Raw genomic sequence first — 20,930 nt, 5'->3', positions numbered from 1 at the left:
GTCCATCACCTGAACCAACACAACAGGGGTCTGCAGTTCAGTTCCTCAATATTTTTTTTCGAGACTAGCTGGACTAGAATATATTTGAAGAAGACTAGTTTGGAATCCATAATTAGTGTTAAAACAAGCACAAATGTAGGCTACTACTGATCTGAATTCAGACGGGATTGCTCGAGGTACCAGCAACATTACGCAGTGACACGGGGAAGTCAGTTTGCGAAAGATCAGAATCGGGAGACGAAAAAATAAAGTTCCCACGCAAGGCAAAGCCAGGGCAATCTCCGCGATGGCGTCCAGCGGTAACGCTGTTTCCAGTCCTATGGTGATATTGGCCCCAAAAACCAAAACCAAAAAGAAACATTTTGTGCAGCAGAAGGTGAAGGTCTTTCGTGCCAGCGGCCCAGTCTTGAGCGTTTTTATGTGGGGTGTAAATCATTCGGTGAGTATAAAACGTCAGTTATGTTGTTAGGTAGCTAATTTTGACATTCAGAGTTAGCTGAAGCTAGGTAGCTAGCTAGTTATCAAACCTAGCAGTCGGCGTAGCTAGCTAACGTTAGCTATGCGCATTCAGTAGAAATGTAACGTTAACTAAACGAACTGTTCCGAGAACAAGCTAGCTAATGTCTGGTTGATTGCTAACCACGTTGGCTAGAATTGTTTGTGTCAGTAACACTAGCTGTAGCAGACTAACCAACTTGCTGCTGGCTAGTAGCCAACTATCAGCTGACACTGAAGTGTCACGTCATGGACGGTGTGTTGTGGGCTTTGCTGAGAGAAAAGTTAGCCAGTGTGGTCTCTAGAAAGCAATGACAGGGCAGCCTGTCATAAAAATCATTTCCATCTTGTTTGCTATCGATCAACTGCATGTTTACCCCTCATGATGATCCCATGTTGAAAGTGTAGTAGCTAATGGGAGTACCGTACTTCTTTCTGTCTGTCTGCAGATTAATGACTTAAACCAGGTGCCTGTTCCTGTCATGCTGCTGCCTGATGACTTCAAAGCAAACACTAAGATCAAAGTCAACAATCACCTCTTCAACAAGTAATGTTTGCTCACTCTTGTCAATACTCTCTCTCATTCATATATATACACACACACACACACACACACACACACACACACACATACATACATACCAGTCAAAAGTTTGGACACACCTACTCATTCAAGGGTTTTTCTTAATTTTTACTATTTTCTACATTGTAGAATAGTAGTGAAGACATCAAAACTATGAAATAACACATATTGAATCATGTATTAACACAAAAACTGTTAAACATATCAAAATAAATGTTATATTTGAGATTCCTTGATGACGGGGAATGGTAAGAGGGAGAGTAAACACTGCAAGTTGTTGAGAATTTGTTCAACTTTCTTTTGCAGAGAGAATCTACCAGGACATTTTAAGTTTAAAGAATACTGTCCCCAAGTGTTTCGCAATCTTCGGGAGCGCTTCGGAATTGAGGATCTAGACTACCAGGTATGAGTGTTGCTATGGAAACTCCCACTAGCCCATACCTCCACCAATCCAATGCTTTTAGATTTGTGAGAAGTAGTGAACCAGTGCAAACTTCAGGAGAAAGGAGATGTTATTGGGACACACCGATGGACTAGGCCAATGACTATTAAAACAATAAATACTAAGTTGGTCATCATCATGCAGTTGATTTTAAGTACGCCTGTTTTCTCTCTCATCCCTGTAGGTGTCGTTGACCCGCAGCCCTCCTGTAAGAGGTGGGGACGCCCAGGGGGAGGGGATCCTCCTGACCTCCTACGATCGCACGCTGGTCATAAAGCAGATCTCTAGTGAGGATGTGGCAGACATGCACGGCATCCTGTCTGAATACCACCAGGTAATGTAATGACACCCAGGCTTAGTCACTTTAACTCTACCCACATTAACATATTACCTCAATTACCTCGACTAACCGGTGCCCCCGCACAGGTACCCCCTGTATATAGCCTCCTTACTGTTATTTCATTTTACTGCTGCTCTTTAATTATTTTCTATTTTCTATATTTTACTTAACTTTTACTTTTCTTTAAAAACTGCATTGTTGGTTAAGGGCTTGTAAGTAAGCATTTCACTGCTTTTTCACATCAATTTAGCAGCTATTCCAATTGAACTTGGCATGAATCAATTCATACATTTCATTTGAAAGCCTTGGACTCGCTATTCCATGCACCAGATGTGAATTTCTGGTTAGCCGAGGAACGAGTTGCCTTGCTCTGTGCTAGTGTTGAAAAAGTGCCTCGGAGTAGGATTGCTCATCTAGGGTTAGGTCCTAAACTGATCCTACATCAGCACTCAGACTGATGACCTGGTTATTTAAACAGCCGTGTTAGGCTAGAGCAGGGTTCTTCAATTCCGGTCCTGGAGGGCCGAAACACCTCTGTTTTTCATCCTCTCCTTCTAATCAGGGGCTAATTCAGACCTGGGACACCAGGTGAGTGCAGTTAACTACCAGGTAGAAATAAAAAACAGAAGTGTTTCAGCCCTCCAGGACCGGAATTGAAGAAACCTGGGCTAGAGTGTATGTGCATGCGTGCATCATTTGTCGCTGAATGAGCAGATTATTATAATCGGAGCAGCAGAGCTCTTGAGTGTGCAGTGCCACTGCATAGTTATTTTTTTTTTTACATCTCTATTGTTGCATCCCAAATGGCCCATAGGGCTCTGGTCAAAAGCAGACCTGCCAACCAGAACACATTTTGCGTACCATGTACGTAATTTGAGGTCAACGTACGTTGGTACAAAAAACTACCCTAAAATATGCAAAAATAGGCTTCTAGTTGGCACATTGTCTTTTTTGACTCAACCGTCTGAAATTGGAGTTGAGCTAATCCGAGGATTTGGGCGAGGATAAATAATCTCTAGCGCTCTGCTCCGGCCCGCCCCCTGTAGTCATAGTACTATCAAAGATGGTAGATAAATGAAGATATTTCACTCAGGCAGTTTACCATTGGAAAATAATGGTCAGTTCCTGTCTACTTAAGGGGGTGGCTCTCCCATAGACACTAATGTGATAGCAGCAGGGTCTGGTCTACTTAGTTCATTGACTTCAATTGAACCAGAATGAACAAAAAAAAACAAAAAAAATGCGAGTGGGGTGTCTCGCTTTCTCTTCCGTCTCTGGTACAGTTTTCCTCCCTCGAGCTGGATGGCAGCTCTGAACTTCGTCCGTTGATACCACTAACATGTGAGGAAAAAGGGAAAATGGAGAACAAACTGTTTGCCAAATACTTTTTCCAAATTTGTATGTGCTTGTCAAGCACATAACCACTAATATTTCGTAGTTAGCTCCTTAGCTAAGGCGTCATTACGACGAAGGTAGTTAGGTACAGCGTTGTTTAGTCAACTAAGTGTGTGTTCGTAAATTCAATCTGGAGTGCCAGATTGCGCTGAGAGTGTGCTCTGGGCGTTTGTAAATTCAGAGCGTTGTCAGATTGTCCATTCATAAATTCTGAGCGTTTCGCTCTCGGAACGTTCAGAACGCACACTGGACGCTCTGGCTGAGGGTTGATCCGAGCGTTCTGACCTCACAACGGCAGTCAAGCACCCAAGCTAACTGGCTAATGTTGGCTATCTTGCTAGCTGCTTCCAGACACAAATGAGAGAACACCTCACTCTGACCATTTTACTCGCACTTGCAGAGCTGGTTATCCAGAGCATTGGTGACTGTAACTGTGCTGCTGGCAACAGCTTTTTTGCTAAAGCTTTTTTTGCCAACGTTTACCAACACCGGCCATATTCAACGGGTGTTGAGTGTTCATAAATTCATCAGTTATTCTGCGCTCTGGCACACTCAGACGTGAGTGCTCTGAAATCGGAGTAGATAGCCAGAGTGAATTTACGAACGCACCCTAAGCAAGAACCCTTTCTTGCCACACATGCTTTGATCTCCTCAACAGCAGTAGGCACTAGCGCATTGACGAGCAAGGAAACGTGCGGTGTTGCCGTAGTTCAGTTTGCGTTGCTGCTTAGATGTTCCTCTAATACCGTCCTTCACAGAAAGTTGTGTGTTAGGCCTACTAATCTTTAACAGTCTATGTTAATTAAACAGTTCTGGATCTGTCCTCTTCATGTAGCTGTATGTCAACAGTAGGCCTAACACACAACAAGGCTAGTGATGTGATAATAGTCAGTTCACCAATGACAACGAGGCATGTTGAATGAATGGTAGCCTAGTAGTCAGACCTAACTTGATGGATTAGGTCAGGGATGGAGATCTGAAACAAGCTCCTATAGGCCTAGTTCAGTTGTTTCATATTCCAAATAGCCTTCAGTAAACTAGACTACGACATTACATCCAGTAATTGAATTATTCCAAATGTTCTCCCCAAACAAAATTAAGCAAGTTTACATTTTCACTGGTATCCACATAAAGACAGCTATTAATTAGAATAATCGTTACCCCTAAATTTAACCTTGAAAAATGTGAGTGTCAATAGCTATGTTTCCATCCAATTGGCACCAGATCTTCATGCAAATATTCTAAAATCCACATAAAGAAAATGTTCATGTGTCGAATAAAAATCTAAAGTTCAATGTGTTTCCATCGCATTTCCAACTCTACCGATAGTTTTGTCACAAACTGTTGCGTTACATAGAAAATGTGCCTATTCTGGTCTTTGCACGTGCGCTCTAGCCAACAGCTTTAGGGTGGTCTACAATGATGAGATTATTATGAATAATAGCGAGAATATTTTTATTTGTCAAACGGCAGTCAACCATTGATTATCATGTCACCAGAATAATACCCTCTGGGAGCATCAAGATCACCGTGCACATTCACCACCCTGTGAAGTTCATCATAACTTAGTTGATCTGTAGCCTAATAAACTGCATGGTTTCCCTAGTCATAGTGGGATGACCACACACCACGATTTCTCGCATTTTACCAACACAAAAAGATCCCACCATGTCGAACAAACAAATTATCTGTCGGCATATAAAATTGTACCAAAACGGCTGTCGTGATTTTTTAAAATATTTTTTTATATGGTATGACTCTACTTCCATAACAATTTTGGATGGAAAAGTGGTTAATGAGACCACCTCAATTTAATTTAGGATCAAACACAATACTTCTTTGTTGGCTACATTGTTTGATATAAACTGAACAAAAATATAAACGCAACAGGTAAAGTGTTGGTCCCATGTTTCATGAGCTGAAATAAAATATCCCAGAAATGTTCCATATGCACAAAAAGCTTATTTCTCTAAAATGTTGTGCACAGATTTGTTTACATCCTTGTTAGTGAGCATTTCTCCTTTGCCAAGATAATCCTTCCACCTGGCATGTGTGGCATATCAAAAAGCTGATTAAACAGCATGATCATTACACACCTTGTGCTGGGGACAATAAAAGGCCACTCTAAAATGTGCAGTTTTGTCTCACAATGCAATGCCACAGATGTCTCAAGTTTTGAGAAAGTGTGCAATTGGCATGCTGACTGCAGGAATGTCCACCAGAGCTGTTGCCAGATAATTTAATGTTAATTTCTCTACCATAAGCCGCCTCAAACGTCATTTTAGAGAATTTGGCAGTACGTCCAACTGGCCTCACAAACGCAGACCACGTGTATGGCGTCGTGTGGGTGAGCAGTTTGCTGATGTCAACGTTGTGAACAGAGTGCCCCATGGTGGGGTTATGTTATGGGCAGGCATAAGCTACGGACAACGAACATAATTGCATTTTATCAATGGCAATTTGGATGCACAGAGATACCATGACAAGATCCTGAGGCCCATTGTCGTGCCATTCATCCGCCGCCATTACCTCTTGTTTTAGCATGATAATGCACGGCCCCATGTCGGAAGGATCTGTACACACATCCTGGAAGCTGAAAATGTCCCAGTTTTTCCACGGCCTGCATACTCACCAGACATGTCACCCATTTAGCATGTTTGGATGCTCTGGATCCACGTGTACGACAGCGTGTTCCAGTTCCCGCCAATATCGAGCAACTTCGCACAGCCATTGAAGAGGAGTGGGACAACATTCCACAGGCCGCAATCAACATTCTGATCAACTTTATGCGAAGGAGATGTTGCGCTGCGTGAGGAAAGTGGTGGTCACAACAGATACTGAATGGTTTTCTGATCCTCGACCCTACCTTTTTTTAAAGGTGTGACCAACAGATGCGTATGTGTATTCCCAGTCATGTGAAATCCATAGATTAGGGCCTAATGCATTTATTTCAAGTGACTGATTTCCTTATATGAACTGTAACTCAGTAAAATTGTTGCATGTTGCGTTTATATTTTTGTTCAGCATAATTTAAGACTAGGTTTCAGGAAATGGCGGTTTACAGGGCTTTCAAAAAAGCTAAATGCCCCATCTTCCTGAGCGGGAAGTTGACTGACCCCTTCAGGACCTCCCCACTACCCAACCTTAGGCCTACATCTGCACCACCTTGTCAGAAAATCCTAGGGAGAGCCCTGATTGTACATTTCAACGTATTTCTAGTGAGCTACTGAAGAGCAGCCAATAATTACAAAGTACCCATAAGTCTATAGCCTACCATTCCTACTGAGGCAGTCTTCTGCCAACATCATTATTAGGCAAAAAAAATTGAATTTGCCTATGATTTGAGCGGTGTGGCGTGCGTGCCGTCGTGGGGTCTGCAGGGCCGGGGGTGCCGCCGCCACATTGAATTACTACTCATTCTTCAAGGTTGGCAGGTCATCAAAAGTAGTGCACTATATAGGAAAAGTAGGTTGCCATTTGGGACTCAGCTTATGTGTCCTGGGGGCTTTGTTTACCTTGCATCCCATCCACATTGCCACTGCTGCTCATTTTGGCTCCATGCAGACTGCAAAGAATAGAAGCGGAGAATATAAACGGTACAGTACAGTCTTTTCAAAGCATCATATCTTTTGTTAGCATTCTGCTAGCTACATTGTGTTCCAGTCAGGAGACTCTGAATGAGGTCAGTTTAAAGTGTGTCCCTTTTTAATAGATCACAGTCTGAGTGGGGACCCATTTGTAACCTGGATAGAGAGAAGGAGGGAAAGGAAGAGAGAGTAAGGCAGAGGAAGATGGAGAGAGCAATTTGGTTGAAAAACAGTTTGAAAAACATTTCAATTTCATCTTCAACCAGGGGTGAAAGAAAGGAGTCGTGAATGCATAATGAATGTACTTTGTACAGTACTGGTGTGTGCTTTTGACCACGGCACTATGGGTGCCAATTCAGACACAACCATAGTCTATTTGCCATTCATTCTTTCCCATCTTCTCCCTGGCTGCAGCACATAGTGAAGTGCCACGGCAGCACTCTGCTGCCCCAGTTCCTGGGGATGTACCGTGTGGGTGTGGAGAATGAGGAGACCTACCTGATCGTCATGAGGAACATGTTCAGTCACAGACTGGTGGTGCACAGGAAGTACGACCTTAAGGTGAGCGGGAGTGACGCACGCAAACACACACACACACACACACCCAAGCGCACACACACACAGTACAACGTCAAGGTGAGAGAGAGAGACACAAACATCCAGGTTTTCCAGAAATCCTGATTGGAGGATTTCCTGATTTTTTTTGCTTATTCCCTTCTAATTCCGGGAATCTTCCAACCGGGATTTCTGGAGTCCTGGGCATTTTGGTAAAGTTACAGGTTGTTCCGTTAGCTACTTCATGATTTCCACGCAGAGGTCATAGAATCCCTGACCTTGCCTATTAACCTCTTATCTTATTGCTACTCAGGGCTCTCTGGTGTCTCGTGAAGCAAGTGACAAAGAGCGGGTAAGACGACTAAGAATGTGTATGTCACCCAACCAACCATACATGTGAAAATTGCCTTTCTAAGGGACTAGTCTTATTAAGCACCCACAGTACATTTTGTCATTTCATGTCATTACTTTCTTGAGAAAGTTTGCATGTGTCTGTTTCAATGTTTCATAACTGTCCCTCAGGTGAAAGAGCTCCCCACCTACAAGGACATGGACTTCAGAAACAACATGCAGAAGGTGTACGTGAGCGAGGAGCAGAAGGAAAGGGTCATGGAGAAACTCAACAGAGATGTGGAGGTAAGGTGACCTCCACAGAACTAGAAGGGGGACTAGAACTATAATTCATATTTGAATGTTTTCAGTTCTAGAACCTGCCTTCCTATTCTAGGAATCTACCACAAGGTGGTAGTAGATACATTCTGTTTTTTACCGTGATACCACCATCTCCGTCCATAGTGATCGTTTGGTGTGTGTCCTGTCCTGTAGTTTCTGGTCAAGCTAAAGATCATGGACTACAGCCTGCTGTTGGGTATCCATGATGTGGGGCGGGCTGAGCGGGAGGAGGAGGAGGGAGAGGAGCCCTCCAATGAGGAGGAGGGGGAGACTGAGAATGGCCACACGCAGGCTGCTAATGTTGGCTCCTACGGTACGTCTCCTGAGGGCATCGCTGGCTACATGGCCTCCTGCAAGCCCCTGGGGCCCGGGGAGTTTGACCCCTACGTGGATGTGTACGCCGTGAGGAGTGCCCCTGGTAAGTTCAAGGCAAAGTTGGGAAATTACATGGTTGGGGTCAATTCAATCAATTCAAGCAATTGGGTTCTCAATTTACTTACTGAATTTAATTCACTTAAATAGAATTTACTCTAATCATGGATTTACAGTTACACTGCAATTTGGGTAATTTGTGTTTTTGAGCAGTGGCTATTCCACATCTCTCTGTCTGTTTCCCCATCAGGAGCCCCTCAGAGGGAGGTGTACTTCATGGGTCTGATAGACGTTCTGACACAGTATGACACCAAGAAGAAAGCCGCTCACGCAGCCAAAACTGTCAAGCATGGGGTGAGTGAAAAGGGAGAAGGAAAGGGGGTTAGGGTCTGTCCTATTAGATCATTTAGATTCAGAATGCCAGGGATATATTGTAAAATGAGATTTTAATTCAGCAACACCTTTCATTCACCTTATGATATAAGATGCAATGGGATTCTCATTGTATACTGTGTGCATTACTGCTTTTCTAACATCATTCCCTATTCATAAATAATTGAAAGTTACCTATTCCCAAATAAATGTCTTATTTTCCCTGGGTTTCCAATGTTGGGCTGGTCACATCTCTGAGATTAGAGGGTTAAGGGTCTCTCATTTGTTCAACTATAACTGTAAAATTAGCATTTCATTGATACTTTTCATTCCCAATAAGATGTTCAGTCTGACGTTATCCCTTCTCTATGCCTCTACAGGCTGGTGCTGAAATCTCCACTGTCCACCCAGAACAGTATGCCAAGCGATTTCGGGATTTCATCTCTAACATCTTTGCATAGCAGGACATTATAACCACCACTGATACAACCAAACTTTTCCCATTTAGATTTGAAGGTTTTCTTTTTCTTTCTCTATTTTACTTTTGTTCTGCTGTACATTTATATCATGAAACATTGCCCCAAACAATGTAAACACACAGATTATTTTAGTCTGATCTCACACCAGACTCTTTCCATTGTTGTAATGTATTACTGACTGATACATATTTATAAGAAGAATGTGATTCCACATTGATAAGCACTCTGACTGACTGACTTTGGAGCCAAAGTGTACTTTGTCTAATACTGCTGCTTGTGTCCTAGAGATGTTACACTGAAAAGGATTGATTAGACTTAATGGGACAACCTGAGATTGATACATTGACTGCTTTGTTGTTTGAATCCCAGATTGCCCCTTTAACCCAGGCAGTTGAAATCCTGGGTCGTGTCCATTTTAAGCACCAGACAGGAGAAAAGGTTTGAAACTGAGTGAAACAGGAAGGTACAATACTACCAATGACTAGGTACTAACTACCTGAACTTGTCCAATAAGAAATCATGGTGATTTTAGTGCTACTGAACACGACCCTGGATTGGTCCAATCTACTGAGTGAGTATGCTAATATAACTGGACATGGGAATATATCAGTGTAGTGAACCCTACAGTAAAGGGAAAGCCTTTTGGTATTTGACATGAACATCCCTCATCATCATCTCACTTTGGATCATATGGAGTATGTGTTTCCCCTAGAATTTCAGCAGTGGTGGCAAGGGTAGCTGGGGGAGGAGACATGCTAGCTGTTCCCATAGACTTCCAGACATTGATCCAACGACTATCTATTTTAAAGTGCGTCTCGGCAAAAATTATTTATATATAAAAAGTCATATATGTAAAATCGTATTTTTTGCAGCGGTGGGCCCCCGCTGCTAAATGAATATAGGGGAAACACTGCGCATTTCGCTATCATGAGTGGACTTGGGACCAGAATCCATTGTTGGACTGACCATTTTTTTTGGAACATATTAGTTGCTGCAAATTTTTCTGCATCAAACAGCATCATTTTTAAAGAAGCACTTCTCAAGAATGATGGGGAATAAAGGTAGCTTGAGTGCCAGTCTTTTTGCTGTCATAACCAACTCCCTTTCACACATTGTCATGGCAAACATGTTTGTCTTGACAATGACAGCAATGGAGTTGGCAAGAGCACAAACAGATCTGGGACCAGGCTATAATTAAATATCAGTAGAGATGGATTGTTTATGCTTGGTCAAATTTGACTACTACTACTATTAGATACTCCACTGAATAGCAATCTTGGTATTATGTGTTACTCGTAGAATGCAGCACTACATTTCAGCTGCTTTATGCAAATTATAGCCTTAAATGTGTGATGTAGAGTTTTCTAGTATAGAAGTTGAATACACTGATAGGGCTGAATAGGTACAGTAGAAGTTTGTGATGCCTTGTGACCATTGTGATTGCACATCCTATATTTTTGCAAATCAGCTTTTGGACCAAAATATATTTTACAAAGTTTTTCTGAAATGTGTTGGAATATTTGTGTATATATTTTACATTAAAATGTAGACCTTGTGCAGACAAATCTCTCCTCATCTCCCTGTAGTGTAGGATATATAAAAGCACAGAGTTCAGGCGACCAGGTCAGTTCAATGAAAACAGCTAACCAAGATGGAGGAAAGAGATTTCCTCTCTGGTGCATTTATCTATACTGGCATTACTTATGATGTGCGAATAGGGTGCCATTTGGGATGGAGACATGGAGAAGTTCAACCTCTCCTTCCTGTTTATGGTCAGGATGAAAATCTGCTAGTTTGGTTGGTACCTGTACACCAGGGTTATTAATTCCTAGTGCATGGCAGTTGATAGGGGTGTGAGTTTGGTTAGGGGTACAGTTGATAGGGGTGTTAGTTTGGTTAGGGGTACAGTTGATAGGGGTGTTAGTTTGGTTAGTGGTACAGTTGATAGGGCTGTTAGTTTGATTAGGGGTACAGTTGATGGGGGTGTTAGTGGTACAGTTGATAAGGCTGTTAGTTTGGTTAGTGGTACAGTTGATAAGGCTGTTAGTTTGGTTAGTGGTACAGTTGATAAGGCTGTTAGTTTGGTTAGTGGTACCACTAGGGTCATTTTAGTTTTTATGCTGGCCACAGATAACAGGCCGGGTCCAACACAGACTGGAGGAGGTCAGGGACAGGTTTATCCCCTCTTTCCAGAAGCCATAATTCTGCTGACAGACCTCTTCCTGTTGCTTTAGAAAAAGAGAGGAATTGACTACTCTTAACAAAGGGAAGTAAGCAGGATGGACAGAGCGAGAGAAAAATCAGCCTAAAGCTGAGAAATGCTGACAACCTAGAGAGTAAAAGAGGGGTGGCAGTTGGAACACTGCGTTCCAAACACGTCCCATTAATCTGCAATTAACATGAACCTCAGCCAACACAAATATTGTCCCTGTGCTGTTCAGTATCACCATGACGCCTGGAAGGCTGTGGCGGCTGTAGCCACTGGAACTCTTGAACAGAACAATGGTGCTGACCATTCATTTTGTTTTTTGAATATATTTAGCCAGGATAGTCCACTTGGTAACAAAAGCCACTGCTTTACAGGGAGCCCTGGGTTCCATTAAAAATAAATAAAAACGAAGACATTACATAGAAATGAAATAGAACTGCTGCTGATGAGAGCTAAAGTTATATTACATCAAATAAGCACCAACTAAGATGACTTAATGCTTTGTCAAGGATGTCAAAGGGGTTTTGCAAAATGTCCCTCTGTCACCTAACCTGACAGGTGTTGACAACTTTATGATCATACTCATCTGTTTCAATCAGAAAACTGACCAGGGGTGGTTGATTTCCCTCCAAATTCATAGCACTAAAATCATAATTTTATATTTGCATACCAATGGCCTTAAGATGATCTTAGTGCCAGGAAGCTTTCAGGAAAATCACCCCTCCTAGGTTGATGAGACAACCCATTGAAATGTTGATGTCAGTAAAATCATTGCCTACAACTGGCTTCCAAGCCGCTGTTGAAGTAGTGCTTTCAAAGTGGGTGTTGAGACAAACCATCAGAGAGGGGGATAGGTTGGAAGGGGGTTTGGGTTAAAGGGCTTGCTTCCTCTGTGAGGTTTGATGTACCACAGGCTTCCTACGTCCCCCTACACTCTCTCTCTCTTCCATTCACCACTCCTCTACGGCTAAAGGGGCTTCCTGGCATTGTCCTCCCCTACTGACAGTTTTTTATGTATATCACACAGCCCTCCATACCAACTAAACGGTTTTTGTGTTGTTTTTTTGTACAGAAGATGAACCCTTTACACTAGTGAATTGGCCTATACGGATAGGGCCACATTTAAATGTTTTTTTTACAGAAGAAATATGATGGTGTGCTTTGTTGTGCTTATCAATGCACAAGCAAAAAAAAATCCTTCTCCTATTGATAAAATAATTGTATTATAATTGTATGAGGCAACTCAGAGAAACAGATCATTTTGCTGCACATACACTGAACAAAAATATAAACGCAACATGTAAAGTGTTGGTCCCATGTTTTATGAGCTGAAATAAAAGGTCCCAGAAATGTTCCATACGCAGACAAAGCTTATTTCTCTAAGATTTTGTGCACAAATTTGTTTACTTCCATGTTAGTGAGCATTCCTTCTTTGCCAAAATAATCCATCCACCTAACAGGTGTGGCATTTCAAAAAGCTGATTAAACAGCATGATCATTACACAGGTACACCTTGTGCTGGGGACAATAAAAGGCCACTCTAAAATGTGCAGTTTTGTCACACAACACAATGCCACACATGCAATTGGCATGCTGACTGAAGGAATGTCCATCAGAGCTGTTGCCAGAGAATGTAATGTTAATTTCTCTACCATAAGGCACCTCCAACATCGTTTTAGAGAATTGGGAAGTATGTCCAACCGGCCTCACAACCGCAGACACCGTGTAACCCAGCCAACGCAGGACCACCACATCTGGATTCTTCACCTGCGGGATCGTATGAGACCAGCCACCGGGGTCTGACAACCTGGATGGATAATTCCTGAGGATAATAGCGGACGATATTGCCACTCCTATTTGCCATATCTTCAATTTAAGCCTACTAGAAAGCAAAAGTCATTCTGCTACCCAAGAATAGTAAATCCCCCTTTACTGGCTCAAATAGCTGACCAATCAGCCTGTTACCAACCCTTAGTAAACTTTAGGAAAATAAATGTTTGACCAGATGCAATGCTATTTTACAGTAAACAAATTGACAACAGACTTTCAGCATGCTTATAGGGAAGGACATTCAACAAGCACAGCACTTACACAAATGACTGATGATTGGCTGAGAGAGATTGATGATAAAAAGATTGTGGGGGCTGTTTTGTTAGACTTCAGTGCAGCTTTTGCCATTATCGATCATATTCTGTTGCTGGAAAAAAACGTACAGTGCCTTCAGAAAGTATTCAGACCACTTGACTTTTTCCACATGTTGTTTCGTTACAGCCTTCCAACAGGACATCGACCCAAAGCACACAGTCAAGACAACGCAGGAGTGGCTTCGGGACAAGTCTCTGAATGTCCTTGAGTGGCACAGCCAGAGCCCAGACTTGAACCCGATCTAATATCTCTGGAGAGACCTGAAAATAGCTGTGCACCAACGCTCCCCATCCAACCTGACAGAGCTTGAGAGGATCTGCAGAGAAGAATGGGAGAAACTCCCCAAATACAGGTATGCCAAGCTTGTAGCGTCATACCCAAGAAGACTCAAGGCTGTAATCGCTGCCAAAGGTGCTTCAACAAAGTACTGAGTAAAGGGTCTGAATACTTATATAAATGTGATACTATGTATGCGGATTACTCAACACTATACCATGTCAGCTACTACAGCGACTGAAATGCAGTCCGTTTCAGAATGGGTGGCAAGGAATATGTTAGTCCTAAATATTTCAAAAACTAAAAGCATTGTATTAGGGACAAATCATTCACTAAACCCTAAACCTCAACTAAATATTGTAATGAATAATGTGGAAATTGAGCAAGTTGAGGTGACTAAACTGCTTGGAGTAACTCTGGATTGTAAACTGTCAAGGTCAAAACATATTGATACAACAGAAGCTAAGAAGGGGAGAAGTCTGTCCATAATAAAGCTCTGCCTTCTTAATAACACTATCAACAAGGCAGGTCCTACAGGCCCTAGTTTTGTCACACCTGGACTACTGTTTAGTAGTGTGGTCAGGTGACACAAAGAGGGACTTAGGAAAATTACAATTGGCTCAGAACAGGGCAGCACGGCTGGCCCTTAAAAGTACACTGGGAGCTAACATTAATAATATGCATGTCAATCTCTCATGGCTCAAAGTGGAAGAGAGATTGACTTCATCACTACTTGTTTTGTAAGAAGTGTTGACAAGCTGAATGTTCCGAGCTGTCTGTTTAAACTACTAGCACACAGCTCGGACACCCATGCATACCCCACAAGACATGCCACCAGAGGTCTCTTCACAATCCCCAAGTCCAGAACAGAGTATATGAGGCGCACAATACTACATTGAGCCATGACTCTATCCCACATCAGATAATTGATGCAAGTAGTAGAATCAGATTTTAAAAACAGGTAAAAATACACCTTATGGAACTCCGGGGACTGTTAAGAGACACAAAGGTACAGACATGCATACGCACACAAGCACTAGCACTAGCACACGCACTCTACACACACGTACACTACCGGTCAAATGTTTTAGAACACCTACTCATTCAAGGATTTTTTTTTTTCTTCTACATTGTAGAATAATAGTGAAGACATCAAAACTATGAAATAACACATATGGAATCATGTAGTAACCAAAAAAGTATTAAACAAATCAAAATATATTTTATATTTGAGATTCTTCAAATAGCCACCCTTTGCTTTGATGACAGCTTTGCACACTCTTGGCATTCTCTCAACCAGCTTCATGAGGTAGTCACCTGGAATGCATTTCAATTAACAGGTGTGCCTTCTTAAAAGTTAATTTGTGGAATTTCTTTCCTTAATGCGTTTGAGCCAATCAGTTGTGTTGTGACAAGGTATACAGAAGATAGCCCTATTTGGTAAAAGACCAAGTCCATATTATGGCAAGAACAGCTCAAATAAGCAAAGAGAAACGACAGTCCATCATTACTGTAAGACATGGTCAGTCAATATGGAACACTTCAAGAACTTTGAAAGTTTATTTAAGTGCAGTCGCAAAAACCATCAAGCGCTATGATGAAACTGGCTCTCATGAGGACTGCCATAGGAATGGAAGACCCAGAGTTACCTCTGCTGCAAAGGATACGTTCATTAGAGTTACCAGCCTCAGACATTGCAGCCCAAACAAATGCTTCACAGTGTTCAAGTAACAGACACATCTCAACATCAACTGTTAAGAGGAGACTGTGTGAATCAGGCCTTCATGGTCAAATTGCTGCAAAGAAACCACTACTAAAGGACCCCAATAAGAGGAAGAGGCTTGCTTTGGCCAATAAACACGAGCAATGGAAATTAGACCGGTGGAAATGTGTCCTTTGGTCTGCAGTCCAAATTGGAGATTTTTGTTTCCAACCGCTGTGTCTTTGTGAGACGCAGTGTGGGTGAACGGATGATCTCTGCACGTGTATCTCCCACCGTAAAGCATGGAGTAGGAGGAGGTGTTATGGTGTAGGGGTGCTTTGCTGGTGACACTGTCTGTGATTTATTTAGAATTCAAGGCACACTTAACCAGCATGGCTACCACAGCATTCTGCAGCGATACACCATCCCATCTGGTTTGGGCTTAGTGGGACTATCATTTGTTTTTCAACAGGACAATGACCCAACACACCTCCAGGCTGTGTAAGGGCTATTTTTACCAAGAAGGAGAGTGATGGAGTGCTGCATCAGATGACCTGGCCTCCACAATCCCACGACCTCAACCAAATTGAGATGGTTTGGGATGAGTCAGACCGCAGAGTGAAGGAAAAGCAGCCAACAAGTGCTCAGCATATGTGGGAACTCCTTCAAGACTGTTGGAAAAGCATTCCAGGTGAAGCTGGTTGAGAGAATGCCAAGAGTGCAAAGCTGTCATCAAGGCAAGGTGGCTATTCGAAGAATCTCAAATATAAAATATATTTTGATTTGTTTAACACTTTGTTGGTTACTACATGATTCCATATGTGTTATTTCATAGTTTTGACGTCTTCACTATTATTCTACAATGTAGAAAACAGTAAAAATAAAGAAAACCCTTGAATGAGTAGGTGTTCTAAAACTTTTGACCGGTAGTGTACATTGTAATATTGTTGTATGGTGGTATTATACATATTGTATTGTAGATATGTAGTGGTGTAATAATGTTATATGATGTACTGTTTTATCTTTTGTTTAATATGTAGTGTACGTGCCTTAATGTGTTTGGACCCCAGCAAATTCTCTTCACAGTTGACAAACGGGCTCATTCTCTTCAGAACAACCCAGGGTATGATGCCATGTCATCTTGCAACTGTATATCAAACATAGTGATCATAAACGTTGACACTGTACAGGTGTGTAGCGGCGCTCCCTCACTTTCAATTTTAGAATACATGGACAATTAATTCTGATCAAATCAAATTTTATTGGTCACCTACACATTTGTAGCAGATGTTATTGCGGGTGTAGCAAAATGCTTGTGTTCCTAGCTCCAACAGTGCAGTAGTATCTAATAATTCACAACAATACACACATCTAAAAGAATGGAATTAAGAAATATATAAATATTAGGATGAGCAATGTAAAAACTAAAATACAGTAGAATAGAATACAGTATATACATATTTGATGAGTAAAGCAGTATGTAAACATATTAAAGTGGCCAGTGATTCCATGTCTATTTATATAGGGCAGCAGCCTCTAAGGTGCAGGGTTGAGTAACTGGGTGGTAGCCAGCTAGTGATGGCTATTTAACAGTATGATGGCCTTGAGATAGAAGCTGTCTCTCTGTCCGAGCTTTGATGCTCCTGTACTGACCTCGCCTTCTGGATGATAGAGGGGGCCTTCTGGATGATAGAGGGGTGAACAGGCCGTGGCTCGGGGGGTTGATGTCCTTGATGATCTTTTTGGCCTTCCTGTGACATCGGGTGCTGTAGGTGTCCTGGAGGGCAGGCAGTGTGCCCCCGGTGATGCGTTGGCTAGACTGCACCACCCTCTGGAGAGCCCTGCGGTTGTGGAGGGTGCAGTTGCCGTACCAGGCAGTGATACCGCCCGACCGGATGCTCTCAAATTTTGCATCCGTAAAAGTCTTAGGGGCCAAGCCAAATTTCTTCAGCCTCCTGAGGCACTGTTGCGCCTTCTTTGCCACACTGTCTGTGTGGGTGGACCATTTCAGATTGTCCCGTCGATTTGGATAGCGGCGTGTTCCCTCTGCCGTTTCCTGAAGTCCACGATCAGCTCCTTGACATCGAGGGAGAGGTTATTTTCCTGTCACCACTCTGCCAGGGCCCTCACCACGTCCTTGTAGGCTGTCTCGTCATTGTTGGTAATCAGCCCTACTACTGTTGTGTCGTCTGCAAACTTGATGATTGAGTTGGAGGCATGCGTGGCCACACAGTCATAGGTGAACAGGGAGTACAGGAGGGGGCTGAGCACGCACTCTTGTGTGGCTCCTGTTTTGAGGATCAGCGAAGTGGAGGTGTTGTTTCCTACCTTCACCACCTGGGGGTGGCCCGTCAGGAAGTCCAGGACCTAGTTTTAGAGGGCGGGGTTAAGACAAAGGGCCTCGAGCTTAATAATGAGCTTGGAGGGTACTATGGTGTTGAAGGCTGAGCTATAGTCAATGAACAGCATTCTTACGTAGATATTTGTCTTATCCAGATGGGATAGGACAGTGTGCAGTGCGATGGCGATTGCATCGTCTGTGGATCTATTGGGGCGGTAAGCAAATTGAAGTGGGTCTAGGGTGTCAGGTAAGGTAGAGGTGACATGAAGGTGTTTAGCTTGTCCGGGAGCAAGACGTCAGTGTCCGCGACGTGGCTTGTTTTCCCTTTGTAATCCGTGATTGTCTGTAGAACCTGCCACATACGTCTCGTGTCTGAGCCGTTTAATTGCGACTCCACTTTGTCTCTGTACTGACGTTTTGATCAATTCTAAATCAATTCTATTTAATTACCACAAAATATTCCATGAAAATCGATAGAATGACAAAATAAATAAATATGTAGACCGTATGGAAAAAGTACCCACTTGTCATACTTGAGTTAAAGTAAAGATATCTTAATAGAAAATGACTTAAGTAAAAGTGAAACTCACCCAGTAAAACACTACTTGAGTAAAAGTCTAAAAGTATTTGGTTTTTAATATACTTAAGTACCAAAAGTAAATGTAATTGGTAAAATATACTTAAGTATCAAAAGTAAAAGTATAAATAATGTCAAATTCCTTATATTAAGCACATTTACGGATAGCCAGGGGGACACTCCAACACTCAAACATCATTTACAAATGATTTAGTGAGTTTTCCAGATCAGAGGCAGTAGGGATGACCAGGGATGATCTCTTGATAAGTGTGTGAATTGGACCATTTTCCTGTACATTTTCCTTCCCCCTTGGCATTTTTCCTATTTTGTTGCCTTACAACCTGGATTAAAATTGATTTTTGTGGGGTTTTTATCATTTGATTTACAAAGTCAATACTTTGTAGATCCACCTTTTGCAGCAATTACAGCTGCAAGTCTCTTGGGGTATGTCTCTAAAAGCTTGGCACATCTAGCCACTGGGATTTTTGCCCATTCTTCAAGGCAAAACTGCTCCAGCTCCTTCAAGTTGGATGGGTTCCGCTGGTGTACAGCAATCTTTAAGTCATACCACAGATTCTCATTTGGATTGAGGTCTGGGCTTTGACTAGGCCATTCCAAGACATTTCAATATATCCCCTTAAACCACTTGTGTTGCTTTAGCAGTATGCTTAGGGTCCTGCTGGAAGGTGGACCTCCGTCCCAGTCTCAAATCTCTGGAAGAATGAAACAGGTTTCCCTCAAGAATTTCCCTCTATTTTTTTTTTTTGGGCATAGCAATAGTGGTTTATTCACTTCCATTATCATCATCATCATCATCATCATGTCTGTACAAAATATACACAGACACTTTCAGAAGGAGCAATGTCCAGAACCTAGACACACAACCTGTTACATGAAATATTATTTATTGTCATTTTTAAAACACACATCATGCAGACACTATAGATGCTGTAAAGAGGTCAATGGAACGCAGACGGTGGGGGATAGAAGGATGCCGGATTGGCGCACATTCAACAAATCTGATCTAAAAAAGTGGATATTCATCAAATCCGTCATGATTGATGTATTGTAACAGGCTGACAATGTGGTTACTAAAGTCTGATTTGAATATATTTGGAAGTTTTACATGCATAACATTTAGAAGTTGTCCCTTTTCAGGTTTAGAAGAAGTGTCTGCTAAATGCTAACTCCCGTTCATATTTACATTTTAGTCATTTAGCAGACGCTCTTATCCAGAGCGACTTACAGTTAGTGAGTGCATACATTATAATTATTTTTAAAAATGTCATACTGGCCCCCCGTGGGAATCAAACCCACAACCCTGGCATTGCAAACGCCATGCTCTACCAACTGAGCTACATTCCTGCCGGCCATTCCAATTGTGCGCTGCCCCATGGGTCTCCCGGTCACGGCCAGCTACGACAGAGCCTGGATTCGAACCAGGATCTCTAGTGGCACAGCTAGCACTGCGATGCAGTGCCTTGGACCACTGCGCCACTCGGGAGTGAAGCTGGTAGCATAGCTAGCATATAGAAATCGGTGGTGGCAGTCAGTCATTTTTAACTGTAATGTAGTTGATTGGTGACGATGACCTGAACATTGAGGTTGACATCACAGGAGGCTGCTGAGGGGAGTAACCCTCAGCAAATGCATTGGCAACAAACAAATGGAAACCACGTATTTGATGTCTTTGATACCATTCCAACTGTTGCAGACTCTGGGGCCTTTTAGAACAGGTATATATATACTGAGATCATGTGACAGATCATGTGACACTTAGATTGCACACAGGTGGACTTTCTTTAACTAATTATGTGACTTATGAAGGTAATTGGTTGCACCAGATCTTATTTAGGGGCTTCATAGCAAAGGGGGTGAATACCTATGCACGCACCACTTTTCCGTTATTTATTTTCTATAATTTTTTTTATTTCACTTCACCAATTTGGACTATTTTGTGTATGTATATTCAATTTACATGAAATCCAAATAAAAATCCATTTAAATTACAAGTTGTAATGCAAAAAAAAAAAGAAAAAAAAGGAAATATCACATTTTCATAAGTATTCAGACCCTTTACTCAGTACTTTGTTGAAGCACCTTTGGCAGCGATTACAGCCTCGATTTTTCATGGGTATGACGCTACAAGCTTGGCACACCTGCATTTTGGGGAGTTTCTCCCATTCTTCTCTGCAGATCCTCTCAAGCTCTGCCAGGTTGGATGGGGAGCATCGCTGCACAGCTATTTTCAGGTCTCTCCAGAGATGTTCGATCGGGTTCAAGTCCAGGCTCTGGCTGGGCCACTCAAGGACATTCAGAGGCTTGTCCCGAAGCCACTCCTGCGTTGTCTTGGCTGTGTGCTTAGGGTCGTTGTCCTGTTGGAAGGTG

The 20,930-nt window shown here is 42.3% G+C and overlaps 1 protein-coding gene across 1 annotated transcript; it reads left to right on the top strand.

Moving 5' to 3' along the window:
* Positions 1-10,853, top strand: pip4k2ca (phosphatidylinositol-5-phosphate 4-kinase, type II, gamma a). The gene is made up of 10 exons (XM_084187510.1): positions 1-439; positions 945-1,042; positions 1,385-1,481; positions 1,705-1,854; positions 7,257-7,403; positions 7,711-7,749; positions 7,920-8,033; positions 8,223-8,487; positions 8,692-8,795; positions 9,194-10,853. The coding sequence occupies exons 1-10, from the start codon at positions 287-289 to the stop codon at positions 9,272-9,274; spliced, it is 1,248 nt and encodes a 415-aa protein (XP_084043636.1). The 5' UTR covers positions 1-286; the 3' UTR covers positions 9,275-10,853.
* Positions 10,854-20,930: the final 10,077 nt, after the last annotated feature.

This window comes from Coregonus lavaretus, assembly GCF_964263955.1.
Source record: "Coregonus lavaretus genome assembly, chromosome: 22".
NCBI classification, from domain to species: Eukaryota; Metazoa; Chordata; class Actinopteri; order Salmoniformes; family Salmonidae; genus Coregonus; species Coregonus lavaretus.
This window is presented reverse-complemented; position numbering and strand designations above follow the sequence as displayed.